General features: G+C 46.3%; 1 protein-coding gene across 1 annotated transcript in view; it reads left to right on the plus strand.

Moving 5' to 3' along the window:
* fat2 (FAT atypical cadherin 2) overlaps positions 1-19,670 on the plus strand; it is a 125,372-nt gene that overhangs the window by 34,105 nt on the left and 71,597 nt on the right. Inside the window, exons 4-8 of the mRNA XM_033619522.2 lie at positions 4,853-4,911; positions 6,927-7,238; positions 8,225-8,432; positions 18,638-18,777; positions 19,279-19,341. Coding sequence (XP_033475413.2) covers positions 4,853-4,911; positions 6,927-7,238; positions 8,225-8,432; positions 18,638-18,777; positions 19,279-19,341 — 782 coding nt within the window. The remainder of the gene's footprint in view (positions 1-4,852; positions 4,912-6,926; positions 7,239-8,224; positions 8,433-18,637; positions 18,778-19,278; positions 19,342-19,670) is intronic.

Genomic DNA, 19,670 nt, shown 5'->3' on the forward strand with positions numbered 1-19,670 from the left:
CGTCAGGTTGGTGGGATGATGTCAGGTTGGTTGGGTGATGTCAGGTAGGTGGGATGACGTCAGGTAGGTGGGATGATGTCAGGTTGGTGGGATGACGTCAGGTAGGTTGGATGATGTCAGGTTGGTGGGATGACGTCAGGTTGGTTGGATGACGTCAGGTAGGTTGGATGATGTCAGGTAGGTTGGATGACGTCAGGTAGGTTGGATGACGTCAGGTAGGTTGGGTGACGTCAGGTTGGTGGGATGATGTCAGGTTGGTTGGATGATGTCAGGTTGGTTGGATGACGTCAGGTTGGTGGGATGATGTCAGGTTGGTGGGATGATGTCAGGTTGGTGGGATGATGTCAGGTAGGTTGGATGACGTCAGGTAGGTTGGATGATGTCAGGTAGGTTGGATGATGTCAGGTTGGTGGGATGATGTCAGGTTGGTTGGATGATGTCAGGTTGGTGGGATGATGTCAGGTTGGTCGGATGATGTCAGGTTGGTGGGATGATGTCAGGTAGGTTGGATGACGTCAGGTTGGTGGGATGATGTCAGGTAGGTTGGATGATGTCAGGTTGGTTGGATGACGTCAGGTTGGTTGGATGACGTCAGGTTGGTTCAAACAAAGTGGATTGTGGGAATTAAGAGTCAACTTGCAGGAAATGAACAGATTTGTGTCACATTTTTAGAAGCATACTTTTAATCTTCTGTCTTGAAGTCTTGAGTCTTTGGTGTAAAAGTCCAAGTCAAGTTTCAAGTCTTGTTTGGTTTAGTCAGGTTGATTTATGAACAGGTTCTCTACCAGGAACCAAGAAGAGTTTCCTTACCCCTCATCAACCAACATGGAGCCAGTTCTGTTGGTTCCTGGACCTAATGTTGAACCGTTCAGTTTTTCCACAAAAGAAAATGAAAAAAAAAACTGGTTCAGAACTTTAAACGATGGTTCTCAAGTGGAACCAAATAAAATCAGGTTTTTCTTCACCTGAAGTGACGACAGCAGTGACGACAGCAGTGATGACAGCAGTGATCAGTTGGCGTGTTGTGTTCTACGGCTCAGAAAGAGACTACAGAGAAGTGAAGTTAGAATAAACGTGTGGCCCATGGTTGTTTTTGTTTGGGTAAAAACAAATAATAATAATGTTCTTAGATAATCAGTGTGATCTGCCACCATGCAGCACTGATGTTGATGATTGTTCTGATCAAAACTGGTGGAAATATAAGCTGGTTCTTTGGATAGCACCAAGGTACCAAGACTCCTGAACAGAACCAGTTCAAGAACCAGAGCTAATTTGGTGGAAAAGGGTTCTTCCTTGGCAACAAGCCGGAGAACCCAATATGGTTCCAGTCAGCACCTTTATTTCTCAGAGAGCACTTAATACGCCTCAGCTCCACAGTCGCAGCCTCAGTCAGTTCTCCTCAAACAGAACCCGTTCATACCTCATGTTCTCCAACATGTTGCTGCTTCCTGTGACTTTTTTTCAAACTTTTCAAACCCAACAATTAGTCAGAGTCTGAGCAGGTGTGCTCAGGTGAGAACGACGGCGGTCTGAAGGTTCCTGACAAACTGTTTTTCAACACAACTTCTGATTTCACTTGACACACAAACAGCTGCAGACACACAAACAGCTACAGACACAAACAGCTACAGACACACAAACAGCTACAGACACAAACAGCTGCAGACACACAAACAGCTACGGACACAAACAGCTACAGACACACAAACAGCTACAGACACAAACAGCTGCAGACACACAAACAGCTACAGTCACAAACAGCTGCAGACACACAAACAGCTACAGACACAAACAGCTACAGACACAAACAGCTGCAGACACACAAACAGCTACAGACACACAAACAGCTGCAGACACACAAACAGCTACAGACACACAAACAGCTGCAGACACACAAACAGCTACAGACACAAACAGCTACAGACACACAAACAGCTACAGACACAAACAGCTGCAGACACACAAACAGCTACAGACACACAAACAGCTACAGACACAAACAGCTGCAGACACACAAACAGCTACAGACACAAACAGCTACAGACACACAAACAGCTACAGACACAAACAGCTGCAGACACACAAACAGCTACAGACACACAAACAGCTACAGACACAAACAGCTACAGACACACAAACAGCTGCAGACACACAAACAGCTGCAGACACACAAACAGCTACAGACACAAACAGCTACAGACACACAAACAGCTACAGACACAAACAGCTGCAGACACACAAACAGCTACAGACACACAAACAGCTACAGACACAAACAGCTACAGACACACAAACAGCTACAGACACACAAACAGCTGCAGACACACGAACAGCTACAGACACACAAACAGCTGCAGACACACAAACAGCTACAGACACACAAACAGCTACAGACACAAACAGCTACAGACACACAAACAGCTACAGACACACAAATAGCTACAGACACACAAACAGCTGCAGACACACAAACAGCTACAGACACAAACAGCTACAGACACACAAACAGCTACAGACACACAAACAGCTGCAGACACACAAACAGCTACAGACACAAACAGCTGCAGACACACAAACAGCTACAGACACACAAACAGCTGCAGACACACAAACAGCTACAGACACAAACAGCTACAGTCACAAACAGCTACAGACACACAAACAGCTACAGACACACAAACAGCTGCAGACACACAAATAGCTACAGACACACAAACAGCTGCAGACACACAAACAGCTACAGACACAAACAGCTACAGACACACAAACAGCTACAGACACACAAACAGCTGCAGACACACAAACAGCTACAGACACAAACAGCTGCAGACACACAAACAGCTACAGACACACAAACAGCTGCAGACACACAAACAGCTACAGACACAAACAGCTACAGTCACAAACAGCTACAGACACACAAACAGCTGCAGACACACAAACAGCTACAGACACAAACAGCTACAGTCACAAACAGCTACAGACACACAAACAGCTGCAGACACACAAACAGCTACAGACACACAAACAGCTGCAGACACACAAATAGCTACAGACACACAAACAGCTACAGACACACAAACAGCTACAGACACACAAACAGCTGCAGACACACAAATAGCTACAGACACACAAACAGCTACAGACACAAACAGCTACAGTCACAAACAGCTGCAGACACACAAACAGCTACAGACACACAAACAGCTACAGACACAAACAGCTGCAGACACACAAACAGCTGCAGACACACAAACAGCTACAGACACACAAACAGCTACAGACACAAACAGCTGCAGACACACAAACAGCTACAGACACACAAATAGCTACAGACACACAAACAGCTGCAGACACACAAACAGCTACAGACACACAAACAGCTACAGACACACAAACAGCTGCAGACACACAAACAGCTACAGACACAAACAGCTACAGTCACAAACAGCTACAGACACACAAACAGCTACAGACACACAAACAGCTGCAGACACACAAACAGCTACAGACACAAACAGCTACAGACACACAAATAGCTACAGACACACAAACAGCTACAGACACACAAACAGCTACAGACACACAAATAGCTACAGACACACAAACAGCTACAGACACACAAACAGCTGCAGACACACAAATAGCTACAGACACACAAACAGCTACAGACACACAAACAGCTGCAGACACACAAATAGCTACAGACACACAAACAGCTACAGACACAAACAGCTACAGTCACAAACAGCTGCAGACACACAAACAGCTACAGACACACAAACAGCTACAGACACAAACAGCTGCAGACACACAAACAGCTACAGACACACAAACAGCTACAGACACAAACAGCTGCAGACACACAAACAGCTACAGACACACAAATAGCTACAGACACACAAACAGCTACAGACACACAAACAGCTACAGACACAAACAGCTACAGACACACAAACAGTTACAGACACACAAACAGCTACAGACACACAAACAGCTGCAGACACACCAACAGCTACAGACACAAACAGCTACAGACACACAAACAGCTACACTGAAGCCAAACATGTCTGAATAACCTGCTGAACCACATACTTTATATCTGATATCAGAAACACACAGACAGAAGCGCAGATTCACCAAACTGCCGCCTGTCTGATGATGATGATGATGACGATGATGATGAATCATAAATACTTGTATTGATCCCTGAGGGCAGGAAGTGATGCTGTATGTGGAGCCTTTGCTGTTGCTGGACACATTTCCCCCACAAATACAACATGCTAACATTATTAGCACAAGCCTATGGCATTTTACATTGTATAAATTAGCCTAGCAGCTAGCAGAGATTTCAGCCAGTCTAAGTCATACACAGTGTGTGGACGCTTTATTGTGTTGTGTGTACGTGCAGCCCATGGGGACAGTTTTTGTGATACTGGCTGTAACAGTGTTCGCTGCTCTGACAGGACAAAATCTGAACTGAAGGTCCATTAAGTGGATTCTTCCAGAGCTTTCAATCACATCTCTTTTTTCTTTTTTAAATAAATAGTTTGGAGTTGTACTTTCATTGTTACTGTTGTTGTTTTGATTTAATCGACTGGAAGATGACAGAAAGGATTAAAAACACCTTGAAATTCAAAATCTGGGTAAAATAAACCAACTATACCAACACCAGCAGCAGTGACAACGTCTATAAACCAGAGTGTGTGTGTGTGTGTGTTTACTGTGTCTGTGTTCAGACACACTAACACTTGTCACTGTCTGTGTTTGTTTAGGTGTGATTAGTGCTCTCACTTCTCAGGACTCACACTCACTAACGGCATTGATTCTGTGTGTGTGTGTGTGTGTGCAGGTGTCATCAGCACTCTCTCAGCGTTGGATCGGGAGGATAAACCAGAGCACAGTGTCGAGGTGAGAAACAAACGCTGGTGTTGTTCAGAGAGTCAATAAATCCATCACAGGATCTGTTCTACACGCACACACACACACACACACACACACACACACACACATACACATCAGTGTGAGTTACAGCTGTTCATTAAAGCGTCAGACACACATGACTCTGACTCATCAGATCTGTGTTCACACCACACAGCCTGTATCACGAAGCGAGATCAACCTTTCCTGGGTTAGCCAGACCTATCCTGGGTTGACTAACCCTAACAATGGCAATCAGGATAATCGGTATCACGACGCTGGATATCAACTCGGTAACTCAACCCAGGGTTGCTTTATCAAGAGCCGTGAACGCACACGCAGCGGACCAATCACAATCATGAGAGAAGCGCAGCGTCACTGAGTGTCCTCACAGAGCGCCGTATGTGAGGGGAAAAAAGTGTTTCTCGTGAGGCTCAGAGATTAATTCTACTAAAATATGAGGAGGAGAAAAGCAACATTAGAGAAAAGGCCAACACCGTGGCAGCTGCAGGAGGAGGAGACATGCGTGGCAACACATAACGGGATGAATAATGTTTAGTTTTAGTTTAGATTAGTTTATTTGCACATAATGTTAAAAACAGACAGTATAACATTTACAAGACTAAAAAAGAAAAGTGCCGGAGAGGTTAGAAGCCACTAAAAGCTTATCAAAGAAATTCCCCTGTCAAAACATCAATGAAATCACATAATAGAGAAGAAAAAGAAACGGGTGAGGAAAGAAGAAATAGAGGAGGAGAGAGGGAAAAATCAAGACAAAACAAGGCAGCAAATAAAATGATGTGTAGGTTAAATGACTCATCACTGGTTCAAGTAGCTACAGTACCTGTACCTGTACATCTGACACTGATCACACCCTTGAATCCCATGAAATCAATGCTGCGCAGATGAATTGCGTGTATTACAATTATCGTCTAACATCATTGCGTCTGATAAATTGGTCTTCTTTGTCATAACGTTATATATGCTACAATAAAGCTTAAAGCTGACGCCACAATTAAATCATATCAACACCAAATTGATAGTCTGAATAAAATCATCCTGATATTGAGCTGTGTTAGAAATTAACAGCTGCACAAAAATATAGCTAGTGTCCCTCTTTAAAAAACAAAAAGGAAAATCCCTCAAACACCATGAAGTGTAGACATGATAGGCTACTTTCCACATTTCCAGCAGCAAAGCTGCCAATTAGGCCCATTATCTTTAACAGGGATCATTTCCTCCAACAAAACAAAATGTTGGCACTAATTAATGGTGCTATTAAGTGTCTGCAAATGATCAGTTTCTTTCTTATGAAGGGGTGGGATGAAAGTTCCACTTCTTTCCACTCCTTTTTGAACAATCTTTTCATTGTCTGTTGTTGTTGCTTTCTTTTCTTTTTTAATGTTCAAAATAAACTTTCAAATCAAAATCAATCAAATGAATTAAACTTCCCGTCATGACTGGGCTGCATTTCTGTCAGCCATCAACAGCTGATTGGCCAGTGGGTGGTGCTTTTTATAGGATCAGATTCAACCCTGAACTTACCCTGCTCCGGAGCAGGATAGCCGTTCAGAGTAAGTTACCATGGTGATCTACCCCGATAAGAACTGAACCGGCTTCGTGAGACCGAAAACCCAGAGTTAACCCTGAAGTTACCTCGCTAAGACATTAATCCTGCTTCCTGATACAGGCCCCAGATCCCATTCAGAGAAAAGACTCTTTGTTTGTTTGTTTGTTTGTTTACCTAAGCTAGCGTAAAAGGTTTTTACATAGTTGGGGATCAAATTTGATGTTTGCATAGTTTTTTCAGGCGTCAATTCAAAATGTTCTTAAAACTAAAGGTAAAGGATGACAGGTTTGTGTGTGAGCTAAATGTTTCAGGAGAGAAACAAAGAATCTGAAAGTTCTTGAAGTCAACAGAGGAACATCAGAGGGAGGTCAGTTGTTATTGTTTGGATGTGTGTGTGAGATAATGACCCCTGTGATGTGACCCCTCTGACCCTCAGGTCATCGTGTCAGATAATGGCTCCCCACTTCTGCGCTCTACCGCCACCGTCGTGATCCGAGTGCTGGACGCCAACGACAACCGACCAAAGTTCACCGACAAACTTTTCCACGTCAAACTCCCGCAGCAGCGCCGGCAGGCGGGTAAACAGGAAGTCTGCAGGATGGTCGCTCGTGACGATGATGAGGGCGCCAACGCCGTGGTGACCTACAAGCTCCAAGACAACAAGGATGAGGCGTTTGAGATCGACCCTGTGACGGGCGTGGTGACATCACATGGTGACTTCTGGCCTGGAAACTACAGTATTCTCACGGTAAGCGTCCAGAACGTTACTGTCAGTTATTATCAGACCAGAGGTGATAAACCCAGGTGGGCGGGGCCTCGAGGGTAAAACGCTGGGTGCTGTCTGTCAGCGACGGCGTTAATGAGTTTGTGTTGCAGCAGACCTGAGGTCAATAGTTTCTGTGAGGAGCTGTGCTTCACTGACGTCTCTCTGTAGGAGGTGTGGAGACCTTACAGTCGAGGCCGAGCCCACCGGCTCTGCTAAACACGCTAAATTACCCGTGTGTAATCCGCTGAAAGGCGCCTCGCTAACACCTGCACTGAAACTAAAGAGCGCTCTCAGTCTGTGTCATCACGCTGCATTGTTGAAGTCAGAGAGGTTCATCAGCTGCAGAGACATCAGACAACTCTTCTTCCTCTTCCTCCTCTTCCTCCTCTGACTCCCAGGACGTTCATGAAGAGTCCGTTTGTCTCCATGTTCAGCACCTTGAAAGACGACTGAAGGAGGAGCTGCTGTTTGACGTCTTTCTGAACAAATCTAACAAAGATCAACAGTGTCAGACCTCTGTGTCTGTACGTCACAGCTTCCCCACGCTGTCACACACTCTCAGGTCCGGACCTGTTGGTGTCAAGTAAAGATTTAAGTCTTTAAAACGACTCACAGCTGCTCAAACAATATAGTGACTTTGATGGGGACTATTTTCAGCGGCGGATGAATCCACATTTGGTGCTGTAGTGAGTGTCAGCAGGACTGTGTGTAGAATAAAGTGTGTGTGTGTGTGTGTCAGACCTCACTCTCACAGGCAACAGATAGTTTTAAATTTGGCTCTGTGGGCACCCGTACAATCAACAAGCATTTACTTAAAACTGTGAGGTGGGCGGAGCCTGACTGTGACAAAACTGTGAGGTGGGCGGAGCCTGACTGTGACCTCACGACCTCCGGATCGTCTCACAGTCCTTCTGATTTTAATAAAACCCTCATTAACATGGTCATTTGATTTCTGTGTCAATTTCCAGATTAAAGCTACGGACCAGGGCAGCCCGTCACGCTCGTCCACGTCGAGACTCGACGTCGAGTGGATCGCCCGCCCGCCGCCCTCTGCTGAACCAATCACGTTTGATGAGCCCCACTTCACCTTCGCTGTCATGGAAACAGAGCCTGTCACTCACATGGTGGGCATCATCATGACGGAGACGCACCCGCTGAGGTGGTTCGACATCATAGGTGAGAGCACACACACACACACACACACACACACACACACACTCACTCAGGCTGTTATTGATGGCAGTCGTTTGCAGGTGATGAAAACAGAATAACCTTCAGGATCACACAGACGGAGGTAACGATCTCTAAAAGAAGACAAAAGATGGATAAATAAAATCTATTAATTTTTATTTCCTGGCGGCGCGGCGTCTGACAGGAGAGGAAACAGGAAGCTCCTGAGCTCAGCGCTCAGTGATCAGTGTGTAATGACTCATCGTAGATCACAGTGTGTGTGTGACGTTAGCCTGCTGCAGCCGCCGCACGAAGCTCAACACATTAGGAAATGGTATGTGACATTCAGCATATTGCCACTTACAGAGAAGTTGTGCAGTGCCGACTCTCAGAATACAAACAGGTTCCCGCCATCATCCATCCGTACGAGCCGCCGTCTGATCAGCACAGGAGTTATTTTTTTCAGGTCAGCAGAGTCCTGCAGCTCACACTGATACTGAGGCCTCAATACTTTTACACAACTGCTGAGGTACATGAGGAGGAGGAGGAGGAGGAGGAGGAGGTGAAGGCTACTAGGACACAGAGGGAGTTTACAGAACGGTGTCAGTGTCTGCAGGAACCAAGCTCATCTCAGACAGACAGACAGACAGCAGTGTTTGTGGTCGCTCTCACATCCTGTCCCTGGTAAAGAACAAAGATGGCGGCCAGCTGTGGCAGAAAATGACTGTGGTGAGGTAAAACTGTGGAGCTGTACGGAGAGCTTTGAAGTGACAGTGTTGTCTGTGTGAAAGGTGACTGAGGTGATGGTTTAATCCCCAGAAAAGACACTTACAGCTCCTGAAACATGACGTGCCTCAGAGGGGGAATGTTCGGCTTAACTGAGGAGCGGACTGCGACCGTCAGCTGTGACTGACCCCCTTCACCTTGGATATTCCACCACACCCTCACCTTCTCCTCACAGTGTACATGAACACACAAAGACAAACTGCAGGCAGTACAAAGATGTTTGCTGAGGGTTATTTTAAACAAATCTTTACAATGTAGTTTTAGATTTTGGAGAAATAACCTTCGCCAAGACGGTGAGGTCTTCAGTTTGTCAGGAGGATCACAGAAGAAGACTGGCCTGATATTCATGAAACTGAACGTCTGAGCAGATATTTGAGGTTTAAATATGAATGTGTGGAGGCTGATGGAGGGACTGAACATGAATAAATGCAAACAAGAGAGCTGGGGTGGAAAAAAAGGTCCTGGTGTCAGCGGGACGTTTTCTCTCTGTGAGGATAAATCAGCAGCGCTCCTCCTCTCATCACCTGCCAGATCACCACAGGACGGACCCCTGACCATTCCTGCTCTTCCTCCTCCTCCCTCCTCATCCTCCTCTCTCCTCCCCGCTCCTCTCTGAGGAGGACGTCCACACAGAGCTTTATGAGGAATAAAAGGCCTGACAGTATTTTAGTGGAAACCGTCTCTCTGACTCCGGACGTGTTGGCGTTTCATCCCCTTTAAGCCTCTCAGGAAAACACATCAGGGTTGGCCAGGCTGTTTCCTGCCAGGCGGGGCGGCGTGTGCAGAGAAAGACCGAGGTTCCTCCTGTTCAGTCGGCTGTGCCAACTTCAGTCTGTGCCAGAACCCGACAGATCACAACAGACACTCTCTGCATTCCTGAGGGGACGTTCGCTTGTCTCAGAGCTGCTGGCGCCGGATGTTACGTCTTCTGACGTTGGTGTGTTAGTGTTTTGTCACGAAGCGGACAAGTCCTGATCGTCCTGAGGAGTCTGAGGCGGCTGTGGTTCAGGAGGTAGCCGTCACAGTTCGATCCCCAGTCCCTGCGCTCTACATGTCTGCGGGCAACATCCTGAACCTAAGATTGTCTGAATGCTCCAGCAGGCAGGTGGCACCTTGTGAGGTCTCCTCTGGCATCGCTGTATGAATGTGTGTGTGTGTGTGTGTGTGTGTGTGTGTGTGTGTGTGTGAATGCTGGCTCGTGTTGTAAAGCCCTTCAGTGGTCGCTGAGACCAGTAAAATGCTTCAATCCATTTGCTGTTCTGTCTGTAGTTTATCACACTAACACACACGTGTCATAGAATATAGTTTGAGTTCTCACACCAGTTCAAACACAGCAGGTCGTCTGCCAGTGATCCCAACACCACATCTGTGACTGTTGGAGAGGAGCAGGTGCACAAACTCATAGAACTGGAGTCACATTCAGTAACTACAGCTTAACTTTGTGAGACAAACACAGATTCGACTGTTCAATATAAATCTCATGCAGAGTTTAAAAGGTTCAGCAGGACGTTCAGACAGTGACTATCACATTACGTAGTTAACAAGCTAACAGCGCTAACGACAAATTCTGACACGAGATATCAAACAAAAATCAAAGACTGTGTCGTATTAAGTATCCGTGAGCTGTGAATTCACCACTTACATGTCAGAGTCTTTCCTCCTCCGTGATCCTGCCTCTGTGTCTGCAGCTGTCTGTACCGGAGAGTTGCATGAGAGTGAAGAGTGCTCACTCTGTCGCTAAATCTGAGGACTAAAGTGTCCCCAGAGGTCCACAGCACACTAACTGACAAACAGATAAATAAGTAAGCGACTGATTGATTTGAAGGACTCCGAGTCACCTGAGAGGTTGATGACTCAAATCTCCAACTATCAGGCAGCAGTATGTTAGCTAACTTAGTTTACCTACACAAGTTATTGTAACTTACGCAAGTTAAGTCTAGTTAACTGCTGGTTTCACACTCTGCCCAAGATGGCAGTGTGCGGGTCAGGTCTAATATCACAGTTATATATGTCTGAAAAGCACCTTAAATATCTGGTGTTCTGATCTTGTTCAGCTTGAGTCAAAGTGGCTCGAGGTGTCCTCTGCTGATTGGCCCAAAGACAGTTGACAGAACTTTAGCCACAAACTTTTCATTGGACTTAACATGTGTCTGTCATCTCTTTTATTATTGTTTTGTCCTGATCAACACATCAATAACTTCACACTATCAACGAGCTGCAGCTTTCAGACAATGTGGAGGAGTAAAGTGTTTGTACCTTATGGACAAGATGTCTGAACTCTCCTGGGTGGAGGAGGTGTATCACAGACCCTCATGGTGCTGGCATAGGGTCTCCTCTCCTCTCCTCTCCTCTCCTCTCCTGGGTGGAGGAGGTGTATCACAGACCCTCATGGTGTTGGCGTAGAGGGAATGTTGTTGTGTCATGCGACTCCTCTCCCCTGCAGATATGATCAGGCGTTTATCTCTCAGTTCTCAGCATCCTCCTCTCCAGCAGCAGAGCTCAGATGCCTATCGAGCGTCTGCGGCCGTCAGATAACTGTCACAGACAAATGAAGACTTTCCCGGCTGTCACAATAACTCAGACAACACCTCATGTGAATGTACACAAACACAACACGTATGGTTCAGAGGAAATCAAAGAGCTGTTTGTGGATGGATGCGACGTCCTTCTCTGGACCCGGGTCCCAGCTGGGTGTGAGGAGGTCCGGATAAGGGTCAGCACCTGCGGGTCCGAGGCCGCGGCTCGCTGCTGGAGGACGAGATTTGTCCCCTGCAGAGGAGGGTTGATCATCTGCTCTGAGAGGACAAGTCTCTGGGTCCTGCAGGGCGTCCTGATCCTAGGGACACGCTGAGAATAGACAAAGACCTGTATGAAGAGAATCAACTTCCTGTCGTTAAAGATCGGATTATAATTTAAAGAAATGATTTGTTTAGAAGAATGTGTTTATCTGCTTTCTTCTTAAAGAATGAGATGAACAGATCGACGCTACTTTCATACCTGTCAAGTATAAATATACAACTGCAGTCAGCTGCTGGTAGCTTAGTTTAGCTTAGCTTACCTCAGTTTAGCAGAAAGAGCTCGTCTGGCTTCGTCCAAAGGTAAAAAAATCTCAGCATCATGTCTAAAGCTCATTTATTAAAACATTATATCAGGTTTATGAAGGTCAGCTGAGAAGATGCTCTTTGGATCCAAGAACATTTGTGACCAGAAAAGGAGGGAGAGGTCAGACTTGTAATTTGTTTACAGGGCGTTCGACTCGTTTGTTTAACGAATGACAATCAGAATTATCAACCTTTCCTAACGCAGAGTTTCTGTCCCATCTGTGAAGTTATTGTACAGAATTTATTGTAACTGCACAGCGGGGCTGCAGAGGTGGAGAGAATTGGAGGAAAGAATCAATCGCTCTTCATCACTGACCCTCACCTCTCGTCTCAACCTCTGAGCAGTGACTCGAAGAATCACACCGCTGATCAGATCAGAGGAAATGATGTCGTCTCAGCAGGAGAGTTGACCTGATTCTCCGTGCGTCTGTTTGTAGTCTGCTGAGCAGAGCTGTCGAGGCAGGTCGGGCACCTGGAGGACACCCGGAGGCAGTCACAGGACAGGCTGAGGAATTAAACCTCCTTATGTCCCAGAGCAGTTACTGGAGGAAGGGACATCTGTTTCGTGGTCATTCCAGCTCAGAGTTCTCACCCTGAAGGCGATGTCTGCTGCCTGCAAAGTTTGACCCTGTAGGGATCAAGATTTTCAACTCAGAGGCACTTTGTCTTCAGAATCATCAGTCACTTCACGTCTGGACCTCCGTGCTGGAGAATGAATCAGTCAGGTGTATTTGTAGAGTCCAGTAAAAATGTCCTGAGAAAACACGTCCTCAGGAAAAGCAGTAAAACTAAATGCGTGACTTCAAAGGCTGCAGAGCTCCTTACACCCTGCAACAGGAAATATACGATGAAACAAACAACATGGGCTCCGTTCTTGCCTCACATCAGATGTCACAGGTCATAGTGACAATTATCTGTAACACAAGGCCAAATTACAGCTGTACTGATGTTAGATTTAAGGCTGTGGCCCACCTTGAGTGTCCGCTGACAAGTCACTACCCTGGCGACAGCGTTGGCTCGGTAACGTAACCATGGCGTAGCCGCCAGGTTCACAGAGTGCAGGTGTAGCAGCATTAGTTTTATCACCATGGCTGTAATGCACTGTGCTAACCAAGCTAGCAGCTAGCATTAAGGATACCCCCGCCCTTTTGTCCAAATATGGTCACTTCAGTCACAAACCTATGTGTGACATCACAGTGACTGCGTCCAGAGTGACAGGCTGTCTGCAAGGCGTCACCAGAGTCTATGAGTCAGATCTGCCCCGCGCTGCTCTACAGCTCCGCCCTCTCTGCCACATACGGTCACTTTTGGCTCTGAAAATTCAAGGTGGCAACCGCCAAGATACCAGAATGGAGACTTAACAGCCAGGTCCGACAGTGCGTGAGGCTTTGAAGCATATGTTCATGGTGGCCAAACAGTGTGGTGATATGGTCATGTGATGCCACGTGGACCAAAAAGACTCAACTCAAAAGAGACGTGTGAAAATCAGTGATGCATTTTTTTGAGCTTCACAACCACTGTGACTAATTTCTGTGTCAGGATTTGATCCATCTGGTCTGATATCAGTTAGAAAGTCTAGAAGAGACGATGAAATCATCTTATCCCTCTTCAAGTTAGCGGTTAGCTAAACTGGAAATTAGCCTCTTGGCGGGTGGAAGTCTGTAGCGCACCTGCTGCTCAGTGGGACACAAAGCGATGCCAATAATTTAAATGATTTTATACGTGAGAAACCAAACTTTTTTGGCGTCATGCACTTCTTAGCAACTTTCATAGGAGTGAAATAGGCCCCGCCTACAACGCTGTGTCCAGTTCTCTTTATGCATCCATGTTCACAGCAGGAGTCCAAGAACCAATGTGTGATGTCACTATACAGTCTGTGTTTGAAACCAGATGAATGAGACGCTCTCCTCATCTGCTCCGTGTGTGACGTCCACATATGAGGCCGCGCTGAGGGCGGGTCGGCCCGTCCAATGACTGATGGCCTCAGACCTCTCAGCCTGCCTCGTTGCCACGGCAGCCCCGACCCAGATAAACATCCAGAAGATGGATGAAGGAACGGAGACATGAATAAAAATGTCAGTGAAATTCCTGCATGGAAGATCCTTTTTCCTTCCTAACATGACGTTTGGCGTGCACATTTTTTCCTCCCTGTACCGTGAGTGATGGAGATTGTTTGCCTGCACGGCCCCGCAGGGAGCTGAACCTGCGACCATGGCGAGGACGTCACATCTGCCTGGAGTCCATCAGTAAAGTGAAAAATTACTTTCACAGTACATCTTCCTGTGTCTGTGCTGAGACGACAGCAGCGATGAGCGATGCTGCATCGATTCAGTCTTTTCTTTTTCCAATGTAAATCTTCCTGTGAGCGTGTGTGTGTGTGTGTGTGTGTGTGTGTCGAACAGGAAGTCAGCCACAGAGCGTGAAATCTGAATCAGTTAAACAGAGCTGTCGCTGCGGCTGCTTCGTCTGCAGTCAGTCATCAGGAAGTGACAGAAACAGTCCACTGGATGACCCAATTATCTGCCGACCTACAAGAAACACAGAGCGTACAGGGTGTGTGTGTGTGTGTGTGTGTGTGTGTGTGTGTGTGCGTGTGATGAAAGGTGTGAGGAGGAAAAAGAGACGTTTCAGTGCTTTAACGTCTCTTCTCACTTAAAGCAGAAATAATACAGGATTTAAAACACAGTGATGACAGAGTGCAGCCTCAGCAATCACTTACTGAGTAAGTGTGTGTGTGTGTGTGTGTGTGTGTATGTGTGTATGTGTGTGTGCGTGTGGCCCTTTACAAGGTGGACGTCTTAATAAACACCATCTGGCCGAGCAGGCATGAGGTTTACCTTCCTCTCGTACAGACACACGACCTGCTGAGAGACATGAAAGTCATGAGGGTGCAGGAGGAGGCGTGAAGAGAGGAGGAAGGAAGGAAGGAAGGAAGGAAGGAAGGAAAGGAGAGAAACAGAGGGACAGAATGAGTCAGTGTTACTGCAGGTTTATAACACAGTATGTTTCAAATATTTTGAAGACGAGGAGGAGGAGGAGAAGGAGGAGGAGAAGGAGGAGGTGAAGGAGGAGGTGAAGGAGGAGGAGAAGGAGGAGGTGAAGGAGGAGGTGAAGCGCTAACAACAATCTGGGTAGAAAGTTGGCAGCTGATTTGAGCTGCAGAGATGTGTGAAATCAGCAAATTTAATTATTTCTATTGTCATTTTAATTCATTTCAGTATCACAGATCACAGTTTACCTCACAGCAGACGACATCCCTCTGTCCTTTGGACCCTCACAGCTGATCAGGAAAACCCTTTAACCTCAGGAAGAGACACTGAGGACGGATCACATGCAGCACCTCCATCAAATGCCACTTCAAGCGATGTCTCACTCTGTGGCTTCAGCGTTTCACTGTCACTACCAACGGCCTCGAACCCGCCGTCTGAACCTGCACATGTATTCAGACATGTTTTCTGCTGAGGAAGTTGCAGCAGTGGCGTCACAGCTGACTTTACATCTGAGCTTTAAATCAGAACAGGAAACTTCAGGTGGAGCTCCTGTGATGGGAACAAGTTATTCTGATGGTACAGATCTCCTGTGTGTGTGACGCATCCGTGTTTTAAATGTGTCACGTCTTTGCAGCAGGATCCAGATTTCCTGTCATGGCTTCATATGAGTCAGCACAGACATGGATATAATTTAGTTTGCAGAGGCAGACGGCCGTGCGGTCAGAATTCTAGTTATTGTCATGCTTTGTGAACGCATTGTTTACACTGACTTATATTCTTCTTCTCCTCTTTTATCGGCGGTTTGCTTCTCTACTGATGGCACATTGTGCTTCCTGTAGAAACAAACAGAGCAGCCGCGCACATCCAAAAAATGAAAAAGGTGCTGGACTAAATGAATAAAACTGAAAAGACAAAGAAAAGTCCGCACACTTCAGCTCCCTTTAGGTGCATTTATTCCACCAACCTGGAGTGACGTTTCGGGCCACAGGTGCCCTTCTTCAGACTGGTGAAGAAGGGCACCTGGTTGGTGGAATAAATGCACCTAAAGGGAGCTGAAGTGTGCGGACTTTTCTTTGTCTTTTCAGCTTCCTGTAGAAACAGCATGAGGACCGTCTCAGTGTTCACACACTGCACGCGTCATTCATCCGTCCGTCATCTGCCTCAACTGTCCTGAGAAACTGTCAAGGTTAAACATGAACTTAAATCAGATGGAGACTGAGACAGGCAGCGAGACAGGCAGCGAGACATGCAGTGAGACAGGCAGTGAGACATGCAGCGAGACAGGCAGTGAGACAGACAGCGAGACAGGCAGTGAGACAGGCAGCGAGACAGGCAGTGAGACAGACAGTGAGACAGGCAGTGAGACAGACAGCGAGACAGGCAGTGAGACAGGCAGCGAGACAGGCAGTGAGACAGGCAGCGAGACAGGCAGTGAGACAGGCAGTGAGACAAACAGTGAGACAGACAGCGAGACATGCAGTGAGACAGACAGTGAGACATGCAGTGAGACAGGCAGTGAGACAGACAGCGAGACAGACAGTGAGACAGCGTGTTGTGGTGGACACTGTGTGTGTCTCAGTGTGTCTCTGGGCTCAGTGTGTAAACGAGCGTCCTGCTGTGATGGATGGATTCATATGGAGGAGAGAAGAATCCATGTCTCTGTTGTCGTCTGTGTCTCAGGTCCATTTTAATCCAATCGTTCAGACGCTTCATCAGAAACACAAACTTTAACTTTATGAGTCCTGAAGTTCAAAGAGACAAACAGGAAGTACAAAAGTGTCACTGTTAGTTTCAGCGACCGAAAGAGTCAAAGTCGACTCATCAGCAAGACGTCAAATAAATGTTTTCTTTAGATCGTAGTTTTATATTTTGATCTGTTTGCTTTTCATTTTCTCACATCCTCTCCAACCATCTCTCACATTCATGTGACAGATGAGAATCAAAGCTGCCCTCTAGTAAAACACATTTTGGTCAAAACAGCAGGATTAATGTGTTCATAATGTGTTCATAATGTGTTCATAATGTGTTCATAATGTTCCACCATGGATGTATGTAGAGACCTGGATACAGTGTCGTGGGGTGAGGTGGGGACACGTTCATTCCTGTGACAGTTACTCTGTGACACATGAAGCCAAAATGGTTCAACTGCTGCGTCTAGAATGATCGATCGGCACTGATTCCTCATCATTGGTCCCACAGAGCAGGCCACTGATTTACAGACGACGGTTTTGCCGTGTTGGTCAGTGTGAAAAGTCTTTCTGGTCGTCATGAGATGAGCTGCACTTTAATGAACTGTCCTGTGTTCATCTTGTTGAATGTCACAAGGCAGCAGAGGACGAGTCAAACACAGAACAAGAACAGATTCAGACTCAAGACTGCACTTCAAAAATCTAGATTTATTTCCTCTTGCTGCACCTGTGCTGCGTGCGCTCACTGCGAGAAGGTTCAAATCTTTACAAGCTTTGTTACCAGAGAGAGAACAAAATCAAGAACCGATAACATGGAGCTGTGTCAGTGTAGTTTACCGTCCTTCATGCACCAAATGTGGCGTTCAATATGTCGGTAAAAGAAGAAGAAGACAACTTAGATTCAGGACCAACGAACATGAAGAGCCATTCTTCATCCTGTACCTAGATCAGCTGTTTCCAGACATGTTTCAGATGCTAATCATCCTCCATCAGATTTGGTGTTCACTCAGTGAGCAAATATCTTTAGCTTCAAACGCTTCATCTCATGAAGAATCATATATGACCTGTTTCCTGTGACTCAGTTTATCTCTGTGTACAGACTGACCCCGCTGCTCATGTGCTCATGTGTTCATGTGTTCATTCCATCACTGCAGGTTGGTATGTAGGTATGTACACATACCAGCAGGTAGAGACTGTGCTCTGTGGAGCTGTGGGACCTGTGATGATGATGATGATGATGATGATGATGATGTGTCCGGTTGACTTCATGTGTGTTTAATCAAGCTGCTGACGACTGAGCAGGTGCAGCTGTGAGCGACCTGTGTGTGAGGTGACCCAGTAAACGTGTCTCATTCTGTCTTCAGCGTTGAGCAGTGCTGGAGAAGTTTGGGCCCCTCAGAGTTAGAGAGAGGCTCATCAATGAGAGCGCCCCCCGCTGGGAAATCACCGCCATTCTTCACACCCTGGAGGACGATGCCACCATGCATCACTCCTGCAACCAGTCAAAATCAGAGCTGCACAGTGTGACGAACCATCTTAGATATTACACCTGACGGCTGGACACCCTCATCCTGTCTCCTGCCTCCACACCTGATGGGAAAAACCTGTCTGTCCCTCACCTGTCTCTGTCTCTGTCTGTCTCTCAGGTGGTGATGAAGAAAAGGACTTTGACATCCAGAGGAATACAGGAACCATCTCCATCGCCCGCCGGCTCGATGCAGCTCGACGCTCCAACTACAACATGACAGTGCGGGTCACCGACGGCCATCACAGCGCCACCACACAGGTCAGAGACATGAAGCAAACAACAAAGACTATATATATATATATATATATGTATATACAAACTCTGACTAAAAAGGTTTTTGTGTGTAGTCTATGTGCGTATATGTGTGTGTGTATCTGTAGGTTTAAAGGTAACCTCTGCAGGAATTGGCCGTTACTGTTCGTAAACACTAGCTTCACTCTTGTTTGTTGTTTCTCCACGATGTGCATGTTTTCATCCAGTCCTGCTCAGCACACCTCTAAAGAGAGAAGCAACCAGAACACACCACATTGATTTTAATTCCACTCAGTGAGCTCTACCTGCAGTTTTAGACAACAAACATCCACAGCTTTATTCATGTCCTGGTCTGAGTGTGTAAATCTCTGCTTTAGGTCTCATCTTAAATCCTGCAGGCAGCGGCGGCTCAGCTGCTGCATGTGAAGCGATGCTTTCCATATTTAATGTCGTTCACGCTGAGCATCCATTTTCTCAAACTGTGTGTGTTCCGTTTCCAAACTGCAGGCCTACATCCGTGTGCTGGACATGAACGAGCATCGGCCCGTCTTCCTGAAGCCGCTGTATGAGGTGAGAGAAAGATTTACATTTGAATGTTCGTGCTAACACCAGACTTGTTGCAGCAGTGACACCCAAACTTATGGGTTTGTCAGAGACACAACAGGTGTGACCAGAAGCAGAGTAACATGTCTCTGTGATCACATGAATTAAAGTCCATACGTAGGTTTTTTTTCAATGTTTTTTTACAACAGAACTATTTCAGCTAACATCAACTGTGTCAATATGACTCAAACTTTTCCAACATGTCCCAACTGGAAGCTGAAAAAAATAATGCCTAAATAAACAAGAGAAAAACATCTATTTTATTTGAACAGTAAACATGAGATCGACTGGGACAT

This window comes from Epinephelus lanceolatus, chromosome 7 (assembly GCF_041903045.1).
Source record: "Epinephelus lanceolatus isolate andai-2023 chromosome 7, ASM4190304v1, whole genome shotgun sequence".
Classification (NCBI taxonomy): domain Eukaryota; kingdom Metazoa; phylum Chordata; class Actinopteri; order Perciformes; family Serranidae; genus Epinephelus; species Epinephelus lanceolatus.